Below are 22,168 nucleotides of genomic sequence, written 5' to 3'. Positions count from 1 at the left end.
TCTAACCAACGCACGCGCTCTTAAGAATCAGCAACGTGTTGTAATTATTTCCATCTCGCTCAGTTACCAAGGCAACATGTTTCAATTAACAAAAGTCTACTCACGGAGTCAGTAGTAACCTATACAGTAAGAACACGCATAGCAGACTTAGTTTCAGTTATGGAAGCAGCCTAACGAATTCATACAAAATCACCGCAACATCTACAGCAATATGACGTCACGGGTAGTTTGTGACTTCGCCACTGTGACGTACTCACCACGTCAGTATTTTACTCTTATGTAGATTTCAGACGTGGTCATTATAGCAAACACCCAACCAAATCTCAAACATTTGGTATTGCTTGAATTTTAAATACTTTCAATTTACGAATAACTACCAGGACACTCAAAACTAAAAGTTAATAATGCAATCGCGAAAAGAACCAAGCAATCCTTGCGTCGTCGATTCAAATCCTTTGCAACTGCAGTTCTTCAAACAAACTCGACAACTGCAAACATAATCTGGTGTTTGTGGACACCAAAACTTATTCCGGTAAAAGACCAATTATTCTAGCCACATACAGACAACAAAAATTTGAATAAAATTAAACTTAGGATTCTTTGGGTAATTTTTAAATCCTTTTATTAAAAAAATGTGGCAATATTTGAGGTTTTCTTTCAGAATCCACTTTTCTTCCAACTCCACTTGTTGTGCGTGACACAGGTAGAAACTAAACATTTAAAATTATAACATAAACATAAGCTCATGAACGCAGTTTAGTTTAATAGCAAATGTTCCTCTATTTAGTCACAAATAAAGATACCAAAGAGTTGAACTTATGACGAGCAAACCTGGATGGCACAACAAGGAAACACAAGAATGGTCTCATTATAACTGCGTGATTGGATATAAGAGTCATTGAGCGAAATAACTGCAGTTCCTTGAAGTGGGAAAATTTCATCGCCTACACGTTGCGCAAATTGAAACAAAGGGAAAATTCACACTTTTTGGTGCATAGATAGTTTAGCGGAAGTTGCGTAGCTGAGGTGGTACCAAAGCATTGTTATTAGCTTGCTATGAAACGAGTCAACTCGTCTACGGGCTACAGTAAATACTGCAAATAGATAACAGGCACCTGAAGGAAACAGCCTCAATGTCGTCCAAAGAGAAGGTATTTCTGGCTGGGATTTTTTAGATTTCTGCAACGAAATATCTGTGTGATCTTTCTATCTGTTTTGATACAGTACAGTTCAATCAACGCTGGGGACATTCTATGCGATCCAGTCAACTTTATTGCTGGAACTGGTGGATTCGGAGATGTCTTGATTGGATATCATATTCGTTTGAAACGATTTGTTGCAGTCAAAGTCATCCAAGCTGGCGGACCTCAAGACGAGGAAATGTTTAAACAAATGTAAGTGCGGCCTATTTTACCCTGTGGTTGTGAATTTTAGAAGCAACTCTTATGCAGATTCTGGGAGGAAGTGGAAAACCTGCACAAACTAGGAGACCATGAAAACATAGTTCGTGTCTACGGTTGGACCAAATGGCCCTTTGCCATCGGGATCGTCATGGAGTTCTGCGAATGTGGAAACTTGCTTCAGTTATTACTGAATCATTCAATTTCATTGGGATTTCCCTTACGTGTCCGCATTTTACTCCATGCTGCAAAAGGTCTCAAAGCTTGTCACGGTTTACCTCAGAAGAGAATGGTTCACGGAGACGTCAAGCCAGATAATGGGTTGCTTACCAGAGCTATGCTCCTTAAACTATGCGACTTTGGAAGTGCTGAACTCGCAACAACCACAGGCTCAATGACTGTGGGTTCTTCGGCAAGAAGCAAGAAGGAAAGACCTCAATACACCGCGATGTACACGGCTCCTGAAAAACTAAGAGACCTCACCATGAAACCCACAAAAGAACTTGATGTGTACGCTTTCGGTGTGATGGTGTTTACCGTTGTCATGCGTGCATTGCCATATCCGACCGGCAACCTTAAAGCTTTACTGGATTCCATAAAAGAAGGGACAAGACCAAATTGTTCCATAATAAATCAATTAAAGCCTCATCTCAATTACAGCGACAGAGTAATCGTTGAAAACCTCGAGCAACTGATGAAGCAGTGTTGGGATCAAGATCCATCTAAACGACCAACGATGATCGAAATCTGTGAGAGATTGCAGCAACTTCTCGACCAGCAAAACCCAGAAGTGATCGAGCAACAAGTGGAAGATGTTGTCAGACAGATGGACATCAAAGATCCCTTTCCTATCAACCTTGATCGATTGGTTCCACTTGATTGCTATTCTACACGAAACCAAAGATTTTCAGGTAGGTTTCGATAGTTTGCAAATTGTCACTTAAGATTGATGAACTATGATTTTTAACTGTCAAAGTCACCTCAGGTCATGATTGCCAATTGAGCGCATTTTTACACAATTTGTCGTGTTGTCTTTGGTGTTCGTGCTTTTTTAAGGCCCTTGCGCTACAGGGGTAGTTGGTATTGCTTTAGAAATTCAAAACTTGATTATAGATTCATTAAATTTGTGCAAAACGCTGTTTCTTCCTTATTTGAAACACTACAAACTGAACTAATATTACGTCATAATCGTATTGCAATGACGATTGTGATCAAAATAATGAATTTTTAGCGATCTTGCTCAGTAAGATGAGTGCAGGCAACCGTAGACATGAAATGACCATCGGTGTAACTAATTATTTGTTCACTTGACTAACATTAGGCGCATTTGTACGCAATATATTGCTGAAATTTGCGCTTTTGTGTAAAAGATCTGGCAACAAAACTTTCGTTTGTCATCCCTGTTTCGTCGTTTGAAATTGATGTTTTTAGTCGATAAGTGAGAAGTAAGTCTTCGTGGAACTTTTTGCCAGAAAAGTATAAAGTATCTGTCAGACATATACATTCCTACATTTTATTTTTTACTTTTTTTATGCAGTTACCGTCGATACCCGTACATCGACACATGATGGCATCAGAGAAGATCGGTCATCCTCCCACAACCAACCACTTCCTGATGACGTCATTCAACGTCCATCAAGTTCTGGGTTAGGTTCTGAAGGTCATCTTAGTAGCCAGGAACAGCAACTTTTGGAAGGTAGACCTTCAACACGGTTGTTGTATGAGTTTGTTAAACATGATTAATGTGAGACCAAAGCATCCATATCAGTGAAGAATTTAAAAGAAAGGATTTCTTTGAATCATTGCATCTTAACTAGGGAGGCACATTAAGCTAGGAGGGAAATTCTCAAGATTCTCCCGAAAAGTAGTATTTTTCCTACACAAATATGGGATTGGTGGGAGATATTTGTGGATAATGGAATGCCGTTTTTGGGTCCAAGGAGTGTACATAACACTGAACAAAATACAGCAAAAATCACTATACATGTATCACCAAAATCTGTACATTTTTTAACCTGCACCACACTAAAGTAATAATGTTGTTCCTTTAACAACAATTTCAGGATGCAATATTTATAGCCTGGTGAAAAATCTGGACCCTGAAAGGTAAATAAGTTTGTATTTTGGTCACAGATTCCAATCCAAACTCTGATGCAGGGAACCGATCCCAAGCACTTGGTGATGTCACCCTAACTCATTCATCCACTGATTCCACTCAAGGTCAAGTTTTATCTGAGCAGAAAGCAGGTAATATTGGAAACTTGTACAGTTTTAAGTTTACCATTAGATAAAGCATCTGATGGGACAGCACTCCAACCAAACTCGAGGGTCAAACAGTTAGTGAAGCTATGGTCAGATACAACATGTCATAGTTTTGTATTGTTATGTTGAGGCTGTACAGCAATTGAATGTTTTGTTAATGCCTGCTACGCAGGTAATGCCTATCCTCTGTCATAGATAGGCAGCACATAACAAAACAATCGGTGATGCAGTAAGGTCAAATTTTGTGTTGAATGAGCGTGGACGCGCATGCTGTTTACCTCTTTAATCAGGTTATTTGGTGCTGTCAAAATGTTGAAATAGCTTTAAATTGTTCGAGGAAATGTAATCACAGAAGTAAACTTTAATTTGCCATTTTATGTTTTTGCACTCAGCCAGGTCCAAATTACATGCAGGATAGTTGCTTAAAGCATCCCCAGGGGGCATTTCGTCGCCTCATAAGGCTGCAAAATTGTAGGCTGGTTTTGTGGAAAATAAATCGCAAAAACCTCCAATCTGCAATTCAGTGTTGGCCCCAACCCTTCTCTATGCAATAACGTCATAGCATCATAGTAAAGTTGCTTTGGCCCCCTTAGCCAGTCTGCAGGGTATAGCAGCTGCATGTGTGTGAGTTTTTTTCACCTTTTTTGTTTGCACTCCAATTTTTTCGCTGCACATGGAAATTTTTTGGCATGCTAATGTCTAAAAATAAAAAAATTAACTAAAGTACCAAAGGTTTTTTATCGTTTATGTTGCATTTGGGCTTGGGGGTCGTGCACATTCCCATGCAGAAAGATTTAGTCCTGCACGCCCACAATTTTTTCAGAACTGCCATATTTTCCAGACTGGCATTTTTTGCAATCCAATAGGACCCAAGATTCTCCTGTAAGCTCCTCAGATCCTTGCTGTGTATATTCTAATGCAGCTGCAACCTTCTGCCCATGGTAGAACTATTAGTGGACCTTATTGGGTCAAAAGCCACAGTAATTATTTTTGTGAAAAGGCAAATCACACAGTTCTTGACAAAAAGGTATATTGCATCTGTCAACCGGTTCGTGGGCACAGACAATTATTCTTTCTAGTCAGTAAGAAAAAGCACTGATGATGAACACAGTTGTGTTCTCAGTGTCCTAGATTTCAAAATTATTTTCAAAACTAAATCTTTCCTGTACATACATACTTTCCAGAAAAGTATCAGAATACGGCAATCCAATATTTCATTCTTGGTACTTGTTTATTTATTTTCTGTTAAAGCACCAACACTTATTTATTAACACATTTTAACATCACAGAAGATCGTTCATCCCTCCACAACAAACCACGTCCTGATGATGTCATTCAACATCCATCAATTTCTGGGTTAAGTTCTGAAGGCCATCTCAATCTTCAGGAACCGCAACTTGTGGAAGGTTAGGCTTACAGCTTGGTTGTTGTATGAATTTGTTGAAGATAATTCAATGAGAGACTGAAGTATCCAGATCAGTAGAGGTTTTAGAAAAGGTTTTCAGGGTTCTAAACTTAGGGTGCACAGTGACCTATCAAGGGGATGCACAAGATTTTAACAGTTTGGTTTCAACCAAATATTTTGTGTAATACCCTGTTAAATTGGCCAGAACAGTATATGGTAAGCTGTAACAATACAGTACCAATAACAAAACAGTGCGATTTGTTTGACGTGTATGCTGATTAGCAAGGTTTATACCCATTTTTTGACCCCCGGGAGCATTTGATCCATCCATGTTGGACATTCTTTAGGGTAAAAAAGCAAAAAAAAATGCAATTGGATATTATTATTATATGAATCTATTAAGTATCCTATCCAGGGCGTCGATTGTTTATTGTGTGTCGAACATCTAAGAAAAATTGTCGTGCTTGTCGCAAAAATGGTGTATCTGGTAACTAACACATGAGAAAGACCAGGCTTATTTCGATTACAGGATTCTGGTACTTACATAAGTTTAGAATACAAGTTGAAACAACGACAAAACAATTAAAAACCTTGCATGTTGTTGGGTGATATGTCTCTTTTAATACGATTGAACGAAATGGTTGTTTCGTAACAATGACACGTGATCGGTAACAATGCTCCATGTTTGGAAACAATGGTAAGTTTAACATGCTTATTCGTTGAAGCAAGTGTTGGGTGGCTTTTGCATGGATTTTGTCCTATAATTTACTGTAGTTGCGTTTATTCCGTTGTTTAAACAGACAAATTTATTTGGGTGGGGATCCCGAACGATGATGCCATTAAGTTTTCAACACTACATAACCGTTCCAGTTAAATATTGTTGTTTAATAAAGACTCGAAATAAAAATTTCTCTCCAAATAATTGTTTGCCGTTTGAAATTAAACGACTTATATTGGCACAAACATCTTCCAACCACTTTTGCCACCAGCATGTACGGCAAAAAAAATTGGCAACTACATGTGAATAGGAAAATCGTCCAATCTTCTAAAAAAGAAAACTAGTAAGATCGATGTGAATGTTGCAAGATTATCGTGACCGATATGTTAGGCTTAATTGAGTTATTATAGTAATTCAATTTATGGACATATGCAGATAAAAATAGCGTTGGTCTGTTCATAGTACTGTATATCGGTAACTCATCATTTATTCACGCGAACAGTGGCGTCGCGTGTCGAACACTTAGAATGGTGACAATTTTGCATCTTCTGAGATAAAACCTAAGTTGCACATCACCATGTGCTTTTTGTTTGTGATAGGTTGTAAACATGCTTCTATAGTATTGTTTTGAGGATTTGTTGCACAATGCATCAACATATTTTCAAAATTGTTGCAAAGTAACAAACATTTGGCGTCAGTATTTAGAGGTTGCTGCAGACATCGGACAACACTTCACTAACCCCCAGGGGCCTGTGGACCCCTAGCTAAGGACCATTATTATTGTTACAGAAGCAATGTAGTAAAGATATAGGCCAGATACTGCAAAGTGTAAAATCTTTCAATCTTTCAACTATTTTGATTACAGACTCCAATCCAAACTCTGATGCAGGAAACCGATCCCAAGCACTTGATGTTACTCCTACTCAAACAACTTCTGTATCCACCCAAGGTCAAGTGGTATCTGAGCGTGAAGCAGGTAATATTGAAAAAATATAGCTGGATAATTATATTTATGACGAGTTTTAATCATTTTTGATGTCACCTGATGCATTTTATTTTTTTGCAGAGCAAATTCAACATTTTGAGGAGCGTCCAACTACTTCTCATGAGGAAACATACAGTCGTCCACCAAGTGGAGAAACAGAAAGTGCAACGCAGGAAACAATGCAACAAACAGGTAACTTGATGTCGGTCATGTTTGCATCACAAGCACATCACTGTGTATTTTTGTTTGTTATCTAACAACTTTAAAACGACGTGCTTTTGTAATTTTGCGTTATTGTAAATATAAGGTTGTAAGTTATTACAAAGTTATTGTTTTTGTTAATACCAGAGGAAGTCAGAGTTATTTACAGATTATGTGTTGGTTTGTCTTTCTGTCCAAGCTGTGACAGCAAATTTCATGACAGTTTGAACTAACAAGTGCCAAAACATTTTGTTTCTAACATAGAAAGCAGAAGAAGACCAGAGGAAGTTTTGTCATCCTTATCACTGTCAGACAGCTCATCACCACAACATGTACGAATCACACATACTGGTACAAGTTATATTATACATGTATTACTGTACTAGTTTGTAATATAGTAACTACGTGTTACTTGCTAAACTCGTGTTTTTAAACATGACAAACAATTTGGCACCAAAATTTCAAAACACACCAGAGCTTATAAGCCAAGCTCCTATTTTTCTTACACATACTGGTATACTAACACATTTCATGCTTCATCAGTAAAGGTTTAGGCATTAGGATGATTTGACATAGAATGATCTGTGAACTTCTGCAATATAATATTGATATGCTTTAGTCATAAGTGCCATAAGCATGTGGGTGTTTATTGGTAGAAGGGGCTGAAAGGTTACCCAGGGGTGCGCACTCACTTTTTTAGCACAATTGAATGTGAGCATGATCAATACACATGTCCGAGCAGAAGAAAATGACATGCATAAAAATACCAATTTGTTAATTTCGATTATGTGTCATCAGAGTCTTATCTCCAATGTTTTCATAAAAACATTGAAGCACAATTTGTGGTAAACTTAATGAAGATTCAATAGCATAGGCTGGCCCTTGGATTAAAACATGCCTCAAGCCAATTCTACCTTTTCATTATTGCTTAACCACTATTTTCAAATGTTTATACAAACAAAATTATCCAAATTATTGGTTTAATAACTGCACTTGTGTAGGTTCAGCAAGGTCCAAGTCAGGCTTCTTGGACAAAGTATTTCCTTGGCTTCGAAAAAAAGATGCCACCAAATACCCAGGTACCATAATTATATAAATTACCCACATTACTTGTTTATGAATGTTAGCCGTCGACAATGTACGTATATAGTTGTATTGTACTAATTTGCTTTTTACCTTTTGGCTGTCTATTTGTACAATCAAACATTAGTTATTACTACAAGATGGCTCTGATGGCAAAAATACTTGTAAGTATCAACTTTTAGGTTGAATTTTGAATCTGACGCTTTTCTGGTGGAGAACAACAAATATACACCTTTTGTTTAAAAAAGATTGTATTTTCTGACGTTTCGCCTGTACGTACGACTAGGCTTCTTCAGAGAATAAAACAAACACAGTAGCGAAGCGAACCCACAGGGCAAAGAAATTGAGCGACGAAAAAACAAAAGGGCGTAACAGCGAAAACACAGCGGGACATAATTCAATGGACAACTTCGATCATGGGTCAAACGGCCAAACATGGGAAGCAAAGTCACGAATTGTTACGGGCGAAATTGCGGAACACGGGCGAAAGTACTTTTCCATCGTTCCGATTTAAAACATTCGGTAGCGAATTAATATAATAATTTTCCACAACCAACCGTTTTGCCAAAATTGTTTCTTGTTTTAATACTTTTGCTTCCTTCCAATAGATACTGTGGTCGGTGTCAAGCATGTGGGCACATAGGGCAGATTTATTGGGTTCCACATTGCGTATGGCTGCCTTGTGTTCTTTAATACGGGACGTTAAATTGCGCTTAGTCTGGCCAATATAAACAGTGTTACAATCAAGACAAGGGATAGAGTAAACTACACCGGTCATTTGAAGCATGGGAATACGGTCTTTAGGTTTGGGAAACATGTTTTCTAAAGTGCATGCCGGTTTCATGGCAACTTTTACGCCAGTGGCGTTGAGTATTCTTGATATCCGCTCAGAAACTCCCTGTACATATGGTAACACATTCGGAACGTTCTAAAACTAAACAAATTTCCCACTAACCTAAATCTCACACCCCCCACACACAACAAACCCACACAAACATACACAGCATTCACTTCCATACCATGTACAGGGAGTTTCTGAGCGGATATCAAAAATACTCAACGCCACTGGCGTAAAAGTTGCCATGAAACCATGCTTCAAATGACCGGTGTAGTTTACTCTATCCCTTGTCTTGATTGTAACACTGTGTATATTGGCCAGACTAAGCGCAATTTAACGTCCCGTATTAAAGAACACAAGGCAGCCATACGCAATATGGAACCCAATAAATCTGCCCTATGTGCCCACATGCTTGACACCGACCACCGCATCAATGGGAAGGAAGCAAAAGTATTAAAACAAGAAACAATTTTGGCAAAACGGTTGGTTGTGGAAAATTATTATATTAATTCACTACCGAATGTTTTAAATCGGAACGATGGAAAAGTACTTTCGCCCGTGTTCCGCAATTTCGCCCGTAACAATTCGTGACTTTGCTTCCCATGTATGGCCGTTTGACCCATGATCGATGTTGTCCATTGAATTATGTCCCGCTGTGTTTTAGCTGTTACGCCCTTTTGTTTTTTCGTCGCTCAATTTCTTTGCCCTGATGTGGGTTCGCTTCGCTACTGTGTTTGTTTTATTCTCTGAAGAAGCCTAGTCGTACGTACAGGCGAAACGTCAGAAAATACAATCTTTTTTAAACAAAAGGTGTATATTTGTTGTTCTCCACCAGAAAAGCGTCAGATTCATAATTCATTATGATACCTGGTGGTCAAAGCCTATTTTCAGTTTTCAACTTTTAGGTTGCTCTGTTATACATCTTGTAGTATTAAAAAAAGCCCCATGCTAATGCATTAATATAGATTGAAATACTTGGTGGTCCAAATGTTAATTTCCTAAAATCTTGATGGAACTTGCAAGTATTGGCAACACACAATCAAATTCAGTTGGTCAGAATCCTGCAGTAAAACATTGTTGTGATATTTCCACCCAGCTCTGTAACACCATTCACCACCTTGGCACTTTTTACTTATTAAGTCCATCAGAGAAAGGGCATTCCCCCTCTTAGGAAGCATAAATAATACACATATCAGAGCAGAAAAAATGGCAGAGTTAGTTGGAATACAAATTTCTTAAAATAGGTGTCTTATCCCGAATAATTTTACAAACATTGAAGCACAATTTGTAGTAAACTCAACAAGATTCATTAGCATAGGCTGCCCCTTGATTAAAACATGCCTGTATAGGTAAACTCTACTTTTTCAACTCTTGTCCATGCCTTGCTGTTTTTATTTTCAAATATAAAAGATTCTTCATTAGTTGTGAAAATTTTGTGTGTCATTACTTATTGTTAAAATTGTTGCCAAAATTTTGTTTTTTAGACAAAAAAAGGAAAGTTATTCTGAGTACATCTGGTGACGTTGTTCAAGCTGAGATACAGAGAGCAACAATCAAAGAAGTCCAATTAACCAGTATAGACCTTTGTTATAACTTGCATTTATAGAGTGTTGTTTCTACACACTTACACAAACACAATTAAGTGCACTGGTGCCAAGTACAACCAAGGCATAAACACCCTTGTTGATTTGAATGTAACCATTAAGAATTTCAGAAAATGTGTGTTGCAAATCATTTTTAATGTCACCTGATACATTTTATTTTATTGCAGAACAAATTCAAAGCACTGAGGAGCGTCCAACTACTTCTCATGACGAAACATACAGTCGTCCACCAAGTGGAGAAACAGAAAATGAAGAAAATGCAATGCAGGAAACAATGCAACAAACAGGTAACTTAATGTGATCTGGGTTATTTACTAAGCTAAACTTTTATATTCGGAAAGTTTATTGCTGACTTCAGTAATATTCATATATAACGCATGTGTCCATGATTCGGAAAATAACTTTAAATGTTTTTTAAAACCTTTGCAAAACAGTGGGAATAGTTTATTGTATAGCAAGGTTTTAATCCAACATCAAAAATAATTGAACAAACAATCCTGGTTTCTAATCTGTAGGTGAGCAACATAGGGCCATGCACCAGAGTGATGTTAGTTGACAAAAAAATCCAGTTGACAAAAGTTTGAACGCGGGTTACTCGGCCTCCTTACGCGGTAGCAGCTTGATTTTTCCACTCAAAAATAGATCACAGGCTGAACTTTAAAAAAAAATTACATTAATATTCAAATATGAATATGAAATGTTTGCTATGTCATAACCATAAGTAAACATCGATTCCCGCTGAAATCCTTAAAGGGCAGATATTCTTTGGCGTCCATACTATCTAAAAAATATTAAACTTGTTCGCGAGAAAAAACGCGCGCCTTCTCAAATTTGAAGAATATTAACCATACCCCCCATATTTTCCAACGTTTTGCGCTCCCCGTGAAAGGTAACAGAAAAAATTCCCAGTTAACAAAACTTTGCCCGCGTGAAACTCGCGATTCGCAACACAAACATCAGCATTATCCACGTTATCTTCACCTACTTCACCCTCGTCGCTTACACAGGGGGGGTTTATGTCGACAAGACTACGCTCAACATTGGATTGATGTTCAAAGATTTCGTCAGTTATTACTTCACCATTAATATTGTTTTCGATTTTACCATCAACATTACAGTCGCCGAACAAATCGAGACAACATTTTATTTGTCCTTCATGTTTTGCCCAGAAGTATTTTAGATTTCAAACTTTGTTATCCCGTTTTTTTAGACATGTCTTCGGCAAAAAAATGCTTTATCAATACATGCCATGAAGAGGGCGTGCGAGGGTCAAATGAAGTGTACGTGGATAATGCTGACACAAACATGTCTACTGTTAGGTTACCTCGAGCTTGTCCTTTTGCGCACTTCGAAAGTGGAGCGGGGTTTCTCCTTCGAAACTCTCGTACTCTCTCGATGGCGACACGACCTTTGGGTGCTTTCCCTCCTTGATCTCTCGCTAGACTTCTTGGATGTGGAGTCGGTGTTTTTGGAGGCTGTAATTGCCCTTCGTGCGCACTTCATCAACGGCGATGGCGAGCCGGTCTTCTTGGCGCTGGGAATCTTCTTCTTCTTCGTGGACTTCTTCAGCGGGGTGATGGTCATCTCGGTGTCCTCGGGTGTTGGGCTGGTCTGGAACTCCTCGCTGCTCGTGTACCCCGACCCCTCCTCCTCTTCTTGTTACAACCTTCCATCCGGACTCTGATGCTTCCGTTACTTTCCGTTGTGGTCTTGTGCGCAGTTTGGTGGACGACCGCAGGTCTTGTTGGTTGGAATCCAGTACTCCTCCTCCTCCCCATATTTGAGCGCCCTTTCCAGAACAACATCAAGAAATGTTGGTTTGATTTCACCGGTTCCGTCCGTTTAATGAATTTCTAGTTAAAAATATTGTTGTTAATTGAATAGTTTTGTTGGTAAAAACATTTGTACTCGCCGATAGTGGGCTCGGCTTCATCTTTGTTCCCGCATTTAATTCGGGGAAATCCTGGATAGCCTTAACCACCACCTTCCGAGATTGGACAGTCCTTTTCGCGTGTGTCAGCAGAAGCGGTAGAAAGTTCCTGTATTGCATGCCAGATGGTACCACCAGGCATGCTTAAAGCTGCAAAATCAAAAGAAAAATAATTAGATGTTTTACCTCATAAGGCGAAACGTATTTCCGAGCATTGCTGTCGGAAATATACAGCAACCGTTTCCGGCTGCTTTTGACGGGAACCCGCCACATTGTCTGCTTCCCAGATACTCCAACCCCATACTTCTCCACTCTTGTAGGCTGCAAAATAAAGTAAACGAAATTAAATTTACATATATTAACAATAAACAATGCTCGAAAAAGAGTTCTTACCTTTGGCTGGGTACAAACATTCAACCAGTTTTCAATGATCGACTTCCCCACAGCTTGTTTTGTAAAAATGTATGCTTCGTCAATTTATGCCGATCAGAAGACACGCCGCCCGATCTTGAGCCTGGCTGATTCCGATCATTCGGCTCGCCGACTTATCAGATACCCCCCGCCTAATAGGGTCCAGCGTAAAAATAATGTTGCGAAAACAACTGATAAGTAACATTCCTTTGGGGTAAACAACTCCAAAACGTAAAATCCCATCAAAACTTCATTAAATCCGAAAAAATATTTGAACGAATTTGGAAATATGGGGGTATGGTTAATATTCTTCAAATTTGAGAAGGCGCGCGTTTTTTCTCGCGAACAAGTTTAATATTTTTAGATAGTATGGACGCCAAAGAATATCTGCCCGTAAGGATTTCAGCGGGAATCGATGTTTACTTATGGTTATGACATCGCAAACATTTCATAACCGAATATGAATGTATTTTTTTTAAATTTTTCTTTTGTTGCAAAGTTCAGCCTGTGATCTATTTTTGTGTGGAAAAAGGAGGTCGCTACCTCGTAAGGCGGCCGAGTAACCCGCGTTCAAACTTTTGTCATCTGGCGATTTTTTTTTGTCAACTAACATCCCTCTGGTGGTTATGTTGATTAATTTTTTGTACTTAAAGGTAATGAGAACTGGGTGGTAATTTAGTCATTCTGATTCACTTGGTGAAAAATTTCAATTTTATAACCACTGTTTTAAAAAGGCATCAGTTGCAACCAAAGAGACGCTAGTCGACAAAACTTTAAACGCACATAACTCTGCCGTTACTCGTAAAGATATTTGTGTAAGCTTTGCAATAGTAGAAGAATTGTTTTCCCAGCGTACACTCTGCTAAAGTTACAAGTAAAATATTGATTTTTTTTGTACGGTCATAATAATTGTTTGGTCGTTTCGAAATCCCAGAAGCGACGGCAGAGTTACGTGCGTTTGAAGTTTTGTCGACCAGCGTCTCTTTGGTCAGTTGAAACGTTAAAAGTACAGGCATCAGTAAAACAAATTGTCATGTTTAATTCGGCGACACAAATTAGTTTTCTGTGCAGTGACATATTTTTGTTTCATTTTGGAGTAACAAATTTCACAAATAAAATGAATAATTTTTTTCTGTTTTTTTTTGCAAAACCAAAGACTAAAAAATCCCCATTTATAAAAAATTATCTGTTGATGCTCTTTAGCGCCACCAACACATTTTCCGCAAGAATTTACACTTTGAAATGAACGTCAGGGTACGGATAAGCAAGATGTCGGGTTTATTTAAATCAAAAATCAATTTATATTTTATTTCAGATAAAAACATCGACCCAAATTCCCTGATAAAAATTTACGTGAATTTGTTGAAAAACGAAAAATATTCTGAAGCAAATGAAACAAGAAATCAACTTTCAAGGTCACTTGAAGGTCTTGGGGCAACTGCAGAAGATTTGAAAACAACTGGAGATAAAATGAGAGAAGAGGGAAAATGTTTGGAATCGATTTTATTTTACGAACTTGGAGGTGAATTTTATTCAAGGCATCACGATGACGTGAGAGGGGTGGATGGTGTGGAGGATTGTGTTTGGGGTTTGAGTCTGACATGCGAAGATTTGATGAAAACATCGGATTTTGTTCAAAAACTTGAAAACAAACGAATAATTCGTGATCACGTGATCCCACTGATGGAAACGATGAGACTCAAAATACAAAATATTGAAAACGTGGAAGAAGGAATAAAATGTCTAAATGGAGTTTGGTGTTTGAACAACATTGGATGGAGTCAAAGTTCAATCGGAGATTATTCGTCGAGGGAATCAACAATTAAACTTGGACTTGAAATGATGAGGAAACAGTTTGGTGAAAACTCAGCAAAGCATGAAGTGTTCGGACATTTGTTAAACAACCTTGGTTTTGTTTGCGAGGAAACAAATCGACTGAAAGAAAGCGTGGATTTGTTTAAAAAAGCAATCCAAGCTTACAGAATGGCAACAGACATAACTGAAGAGGAAAGGAAGGAGAGGATTGAAAATAGTGAAAAAAATTTGCAAACAGTTACAGAAAAGTTACAACAATAGGCATTATGACATCACAACTGCATAACAATTGTAGTTTCTGGATTGGTCAATAAGCATGAAACAGCAGTAATAATTTTGTGTAAATATTTTCCATAAAATGTACTGTGGAAACTTTTGATGCAAAATGTATTGGATTGAAATTAAAACCTTAAGTATTGTAGAAAAATGTTGTGTTTGTAAATAATATTGGTTGTTGTTTTTCACCATGTCAATATTTAATTGTGAATGCAATAAAAGTAGATTTTAGACAAGTTTTATGGTGAAGAACAAGGTTGTTGAGGACAAAAAAGTGATTTTGAAGCCATTTATATCAAAAGTTGTACAGAAAGCAGATTGCTCCAAATCAGATCTGACAGGTTTGATGGAAAAGTATTAAAAACATTAACTATATGTGGTATTTTTAGGTTAAAATTTATTACCAATGTTGTAAGATCTGCTGGATAGGCTCTAAAAATCTTGACACAAGGCACTGTTTAGTTTTAAAAGTTTCAGCAGTTTTGACACAAACAAAATTCAGATTCTTGCAGATAAACACCAGCTTTAATGTGCAAAGAAACTTGTGGTGCTATTTTAGACTACAATTAATATTTTAGGTGACAAAAAAGATATAGTTGTGATGACGTTTGCTTCTTCATGACTTTGTAGTTGAGGGGTTTGTAGATGTTAAGTAGGAGATAGTTTTAAGCATGGAGCACAAACAAAACTTCCTAACCTGTGGCTTCCCACTTGTTTCCAAGTGTTTTATACATGGACAAATGGTTTTGACACATTTAGGGTAAATTTGCATTGCAGGTAAGTTACACACATAACCACGATATACATTCAGATATTTTGTTGTCAAAGCAAGATTTAGTAATATTGTAGATCACATAATGTAAAGCATTGCACACATAATGTCATAGAGTAACAGTTCAAAATGCTGTTTAAAGTCAACTGGATGTGGATGAAACCGACAGATTACAGATATCTTTGTAACAATATTAGTTTTTCCATTTGATTTCCTGAAAAACAGTAAAATACTTCACAGTAATAAAAATATTTAACAAAAACTTGGCTGGTGTTGTTTGTGGATTAGTGTAGGGTTACCATATTTTGTTGTCAATTGAAACTTATTTGACAGCAGCATGGTATTGATTCAAAATTGATAACCTTACGTTAATTAACAGGCTATTATGGGTCTTCTCTTTAAATACTGGACATTTGGACACTTTTTGTCATTTTCCACAATCACAAATTTTAACAACGAAACTCAGGACATCTGGTTGCCTGGCAACCCTATGTTATAGCAACTCACCTGTGATCTTAACTGATTTGACAAATACTGCCTCATATGTTGGTTAGCTTGTGGGATTTTATCAAGATACAACATCAACTGCTGTCGATCACGTTGATAAACAAGAGTCTGTACAAAAAACTCAACTTTATAATTTACCTCAATTCAAATCCACTGTAGTGTGACAGTTGTAAAAATACATAATATGTAATTATTTTTAGATGAATGGTTACAGTCCGTCACAAGCAGCTAAGGCTCAATGCAGTGACACTGAAACGACATGTTAGCTGATAAAGCCTTACATCAATTACAACTTTGTGGCATTTCAGTTTCATCGCCATTTCCAATCTTTTATCGGATGTTTCAATTTCAGCGCAATATTTTGCAAGAGCCTTTAAACAAAACATGGAAGAATATGAACAGGTTGCAAAATACAATGTAAAAAACACAACAGACATCATCTGGAGCATGATTTTTACTCAGAACGTCGACCACTCGATCAAAACCAATAACAGCTTGCAGTCTTGCACTCCGAAACAATGAACGTGGAACTGTCAACAAAGTTTCTATATCACGCCATCTGCAAAATTGTAATTAGTTTAAACAAACATTTCAAAAGTGTGTGTAACAGAAATACTTTGCCTTCTCATTCTGCACAAAGCTGCAATTGTCGTAAACATAAACTGCCTTTCACTGATTTTATGTTGATTGCGAATTGAAGTGGGACTACTTAAAAGACCCTGAAAAACAATGTTGGATTTTTGTGCAAAACCATATATATACAAACAAACAAACAACAGATAACAATAAGCTAAACATACAAAGAAATCAGGTAAAACATATTTAAGCATTTTTCATGTTATTTTTTACATTTACCTCTGCCTCTCCCCAATGATAATAACAACAATAAAACAAAGTGTCCACCACTGGTTTGTGGATAATTGCTTCTTTACGAGGGTGACTTTTAAACACCATGACTTGACCAGTTTTCTCAGCAGCGCTGTCAGCATCCTCCACAGCCGATTGTCGTTCCATCATCGCGATTTGTTCAAATATTGCACTGGTTTCATTCGCAAGGCGAATGTCAGCATCAAAATAATATCTGAAAAAAGAAGTTTGTTTGTAGCTTTCACATGATAACTGTGGGTTAAACATAAGTTTTGAAACCCAATGAAAAATTGATACATTATTTCACTTAGTTAAAATACAGCAGTTGGCAAAATCATCAACTAAAAATTATTACAAACTGGACCAGCCAATGGCTATAAAGTGAACATAGAGTGTTTGCACTATAGTTTTTAAACTAACCTATTTTGTCACTGAAAAGCAAAAACATTTGCACTAAAATGACACAATTTTACTGCAATCTGAACAGCATTCAAGAGCAACACTCATTTATACAAACCCCTGGTAATATATTTGAAAGAACGAGTTGGTCAGATTCCATCTTTGGGTAAGAGTTTGCCAATGTCTGGGTGATGTTATGGACACATTTGTTGAAACTTTCTGTTCACAAGGAACTCACTTTATGCAGTCTTTCAACCCTGATGATCTAATTTCAGGAGTGGTTGTGGCGGTCGATGCAAGACATTGTTTATATTTCAACATTGCAGCTTCTTCAGTTCGACCAAGGGCACTTAATGTTTCGTGTAGTTCATCAACTTCACCAGCTTCTCGCAGATAAGCACAATAATGATCCACTGCCACTGGACGACTCATCAGTTCTTTGCTAAATATATCTACAAACATGTAACATATTTTTTTGTCAGCAACCATGTAATTGTCAATGCAATATTTGCTATTAAAAGCATTATATAAGTTGCCTTGTATTATATTAAGTGAAGTTTAGTGCCCTCAAAATCTGTATCGTTCTTTGATTAATATATCCAATATGTATATACCATATATTCAAGATAGCCACCATGTATAATCGTCACCATGGTATGTGTAATGATGTTAAAACTAAATGTAAGTGGCCTTCAATTGTAAGATGTTTATTATTTTAAGTAATGTTTAGTGTTCATTTTTGTATCAGAATCGGTTTCCCTTATTGGTAGATAAATACACGAAGTTAAACATTTCCAGACATAATTAATCTAAAGCTTACCTCGTTTAAGTGTGTCTCGCATAAAAAGAGTTACTGCAACAATTGCATTGCCATCATGTCGATGAATTGCACTGTCCAAGAGCTTAGTTTTTTCATCTTTCGACTTGTACAGTTCAAGTACATAGGGGTTGCCAATCTGATTACAAACAATAATGGTTTAAACTTGGTACTGCTGGATAGGCTTTGCAGTTTTACCCACCAATAAATGACACAAAGTGTTGGACACTGAAGGAGCTGCAGCTCTATCTCGCTTTGCTTGTACAAGTTGGCGTTGAAGAGAGTTGATTTCTGTTTCAAGCTGAGCCATGTTTGTTGCGGATGGAACAGCTTTTTTGTCATAGTTGGAAACAGCTTGATGAAGAATGATGATGTTTTATAAAACATTAACTGTATATTTACTGACAGTAACTATAACAATATTATATGCATGTAGCTCTGTTTTCCAGGGCTGCCTCCCAGATTGTGGTTAATGATGATATTTGTATTTAATAAAATATAAACTGTATAGTTACTGGCAGTAACATTATTATGTACATGCAGCTCAGTTCTCCAGATACAAAACTTTGTCAAATAAAGTTTTTGAATATTTTCTGCCAGCTTGTGGTTATTTTAACCATGAATTCCTACCTTCTGTGATGGTCACGGTTTGTTGAACATTGTTGGATTTTACTGATTCACTTTTTGTGGCAGGAGGTAAAGTTGCAGATGAAGGTTGAAATTGTTGTTTTTGGGGCATTGATGGCTGATGGAATCTGGCCGACGTGGCTCGTGGTGGAGTTGCCTCAGCAACATAACTCTTTTCACCATGACCGTAAACACTTGCTTAAATTCTATTAAAAGAAAAAATGTAAAAATACCTGAACTTGGCAACAATCAGTTTTAATAAAAAAATGCCTTCTAAAAGTCCAATATTGTATATGGGGGTGGGTGGAATTTGATTGGACAAATAACAGTATTTTTTGCAATTCCGCAATTCATGGAAAAACAATCAGCTAATTCAATAAAAAATACAAATACAGTACAAAATAGCAAACTTTTCAATCTTGGGTATCATCACATCAAAAGCTCTCTTAGACAAAGTTTGAAACAATTGCATTTTACCTTTTATTGACAAGAGTTGCTGTTGAACCAACAAATTGAATTTGTTCGATGCTGTCTTCATTTTCATCATCATCAGCGAAGTTGAATTGTTTTAATGAGGTTCCACTCCAGTATTCGCCCGAGTCAACTTGCTGGGGAACTGTTGGCTAGAATAAAACACAAAATTTTATGTACACCCAATAATGTCCTGTGCGTTAGTCCTATAGTACTACTTTATATTAATATTAGTATGTTCTAAACTTTTATTTTCATTTTTTGTGTTAATGCAAATTACACTATTACAAATTAGCATTTTTTGTGCAACGAATCCACTTATCCATGTTTTAAACTTAATTACCTGCCAACAAACTGAAGCCATGATCAAAAAAACTTCAGTTTACTTTGTACTATTTTCCACAAATAATGAAATTAATTCAACACATAAAGTAACAGGGAATTTATCTGCAATGCTTGTAGGCCTAAATCTCTGATGTGCCAATATTGTTCGAAACCCGGGTAGTAAACGCTTGTTTGTAAACAATTTGCTGAGTTAATGCCTCTGCTTTAAAGTATGTATATTCCTCTACACAACCTAAAACTCTAAACACCAGTGAAAGACACAAGACTTGCCTGCAATTATAATTGCTTGCCTGCAATTATACAAACCCAACCTGACAAGTGTCTCCAATTATGTTGTGCTGCTGTAACATCGGATAATCCTAGATCTATTGTGTAAAAAGTTTTTGGCATTAGTAACTAAATCGTAAACTTCTACTTCACCAAATGCATGTTTCCAATATTACCAGCTTGAAGTTTAGAAACCACTTGACCTTGAGTGAAATCAGTTACATCACCAAGTGCCTGGGATCGGTTTCCTGCATCAGAGTTTGGATTGGAATCTGTGACCAAAATACAAACATGTTAAACTTTCAGGGTTAGGTTTTATTGACAGCGGTCGCACAGTGCAGTATCTGGCCCATATCCTCACTACAGAACAGCTGTAACAATAATGCAATAGGTTACCACCATTTCTTACAACATCATTACCTACATCAGGTGAATGCGTTATTTTGAAACTTTACTATTCAGCATATACCATAAACTCATACAACAACCATGTTGTAATCCTAACCTTGTTGTAATCCTAAAAACTTCCAGTTCCTGATGATTGAGATGACCTTCAGAATTTAACCCAGAAATTGATGGATGATGAATGACGTCATCAGGACGTGGTTCGTTGAGGAAGGATGAACGATCTCCTCTGATGTCATAATATGTTGATGTATGAATATCGGTTGGAACTGTGTCAAAAAAAAATTGGCATTAAAACAAGAATTTATGATGGGATTAAACAATGAATTGTAGGATTGTGTACTCATAAGGTAGAAAGTTAAACAAATATTTTCTTGTAACTAGTTGACCAACACATCAATTTCAAACAACTTATCAGGATTTTTTTAGTTAATGACAAACAGTAGCAAAGCAAGTTTACATTTGCAGATATTTCTATGTTGCAAAGATTTGCATGAGGATCTGGGTTTTCGACATGTGTCATGGTGCTGAGGCCTCCAACCTAATTTTCACTACAGACAGCGTAACGCAGTTGGATATTTACGGACCAAATGGTGTAATTAACAATGATTGTAAAGTGCACATAAGTTAAACCTCTGGCTGGATAACTGCACAACTGGTATTCCTAGCTGGGTGAATATAAAGCATGCCGCACCCTCAAATTATTGCAAATAAACATTCCCCTCTTGGGACCGGTTACAAATGCCTTACAAACAAGTACTGGTCCGCGGACAGGTGGTTGGAGATCCCCGTCATGGTGTATTGGTATTTTCCGCAAGTTTGCCAAGCCTGCAATAAAAACGAAAATTTACGTTTAAACGTAGAAGTTGCCTGGGGTAAACGACAATGAGCAACAGATAACTGGCTTTGATACACGCTGAGGCCATTAATTTCTCATCGTATGGTAAATAAATTAGTCCACAAAACTAATTTTGAATTGCAAGGTTGTGCTTGTGTGCTTGATCAACCGAAAAATGTTGTTTATGCATCACTGATTGGTTTATTACGTCACTTTCAAAATTACAATGCTCATTATCAAAAATTGTGCATGTGGGGATATTTCCCATTTTTGATACTTCCTTCAATAGAAATCAAACATGTCACCTAAAGGATAATCGTATCAAAGTATGTTTGTTAACCACAGGAGGTTTTAGTATTCTATGGTTACACGCACCAAACACTCTGAAGCTGAACAATCAAAGAATGTAGAAATGATCATACTAGGGTGTAAAATACTTGGAGTTGATTACTTGGAATAGAAAAGCCTACAAGCTAACTGATGATGAACGAAGTTAGTGTTTTGATCATATTATTTTTCTTCCAAATGATCATAATATTTTCTGTTGTAAAGTGAAACATATATTTATTGTCGGTTATATTCATTGTAGTGCAATACTACAAGCTTCAAACAATACCAAAAAAACTTTAAACTGCTCGTTTTATTGTATACAGAACAAAAACTCCTGCAGTAGAAAGAGTTTAAAAATCCAGAGTCTGAATTAGGATAAGTTACTTCATCAAGGTGACGATGGTAGAAACCCTGACCTTGGAAACAAAGATTGGAAAAAGTTTTTAGAAAATAATCCATTCGAAATTAAATATATTTAATCAGCCCAAGCTAACTGCACTCATTTGCATATAAGTTTGCCGCTTGGTGTCGCACGAGAGTCGAATATTGAAGGAGAAGTCCTTTTAGGTGGCACCCAAACTAGTTTATGACGTCA

At 37.0% G+C, this 22,168-nt stretch overlaps 2 protein-coding genes across 6 annotated transcripts; one reads left to right on the top strand and one right to left on the bottom strand.

Annotated features, from left to right (window-relative positions):
- The first annotated feature begins 1,133 nt into the window (after positions 1-1,133).
- On the top strand, positions 1,134-15,267 carry LOC145889069 (uncharacterized). The gene is made up of 13 exons (XM_082979953.1): positions 1,134-1,151; positions 1,225-1,394; positions 1,452-2,311; positions 2,938-3,096; positions 3,534-3,647; positions 4,952-5,068; positions 6,651-6,761; positions 6,852-6,962; positions 7,236-7,322; positions 7,973-8,050; positions 10,377-10,466; positions 10,664-10,783; positions 14,153-15,267. Exons 1-13 carry the CDS (start codon positions 1,134-1,136, stop codon positions 14,911-14,913), a joined length of 2,796 nt encoding a protein of 931 aa, XP_082836079.1. The 3' UTR covers positions 14,914-15,267.
- Positions 15,268-15,683: 416 nt separating this feature from the next.
- Positions 15,684-21,496, bottom strand: LOC145889851 (spermatogenesis-defective protein 39 homolog). 5 transcript variants are annotated; one of them, XM_082980900.1, is made up of 15 exons: positions 21,100-21,496; positions 20,506-20,674; positions 20,177-20,272; positions 20,004-20,098; positions 19,395-19,540; positions 18,921-19,123; positions 18,493-18,644; positions 18,294-18,429; positions 17,712-17,925; positions 17,063-17,288; positions 16,829-16,926; positions 16,643-16,766; positions 16,489-16,578; positions 16,208-16,315; positions 15,684-15,914 (listed from the first exon to the last, which is right to left on the bottom strand). In XM_082980900.1, exons 6-15 carry the CDS (start codon positions 19,027-19,029, stop codon positions 15,894-15,896), a joined length of 1,278 nt encoding a protein of 425 aa, XP_082837026.1. In that variant the 5' UTR covers positions 19,030-19,123; positions 19,395-19,540; positions 20,004-20,098; positions 20,177-20,272; positions 20,506-20,674; positions 21,100-21,496; the 3' UTR covers positions 15,684-15,893. The 5 variants fall into 5 exon arrangements, with proteins under 5 accessions (XP_082837026.1, XP_082837025.1, XP_082837022.1 ...); XM_082980899.1 differs by having other exon boundaries at positions 19,395-20,098; positions 20,866-21,496; XM_082980896.1 differs by having other exon boundaries at positions 19,395-20,098.
- Between the last annotated feature and the right edge of the window lie 672 nt (positions 21,497-22,168).

Source organism: Ascidia mentula, chromosome 2, assembly GCF_947561715.1.
Source record: "Ascidia mentula chromosome 2, kaAscMent1.1, whole genome shotgun sequence".
In the NCBI taxonomy this organism is placed as follows: Eukaryota; Metazoa; Chordata; class Ascidiacea; order Phlebobranchia; family Ascidiidae; genus Ascidia; species Ascidia mentula.
This window is presented reverse-complemented; position numbering and strand designations above follow the sequence as displayed.

Excerpts from the sequence above, each read along its gene's own strand:
- LOC145889069 (XM_082979953.1), top strand. Across the intron at positions 2,312-2,937 it reads ACGAAACCAAAGATTTTCAG|TTACCGTCGATACCCGTACA; the intron begins GTAGGTTTCGAT and ends TTTTTTATGCAG. Across the intron at positions 10,467-10,663 it reads CAAAGAAGTCCAATTAACCA|AACAAATTCAAAGCACTGAG; the intron begins GTATAGACCTTT and ends ATTTTATTGCAG.
- LOC145889851 (XM_082980897.1), bottom strand. The coding sequence starts at position 19,029 with ATGCCCCAAAAACAACAATTTCAACCTTCATCTGCAACTTTACCTCCT. Across the intron at positions 16,579-16,642 it reads AAAATCATGCTCCAGATGAT|GCTCTTGCAAAATATTGCGC; the intron begins GTCTGTTGTGTT and ends TTTTGTTTAAAG. Across the intron at positions 16,316-16,488 it reads GCCACAAAGTTGTAATTGAT|ACTCTTGTTTATCAACGTGA; the intron begins GTAAGGCTTTAT and ends TTTTTTGTACAG.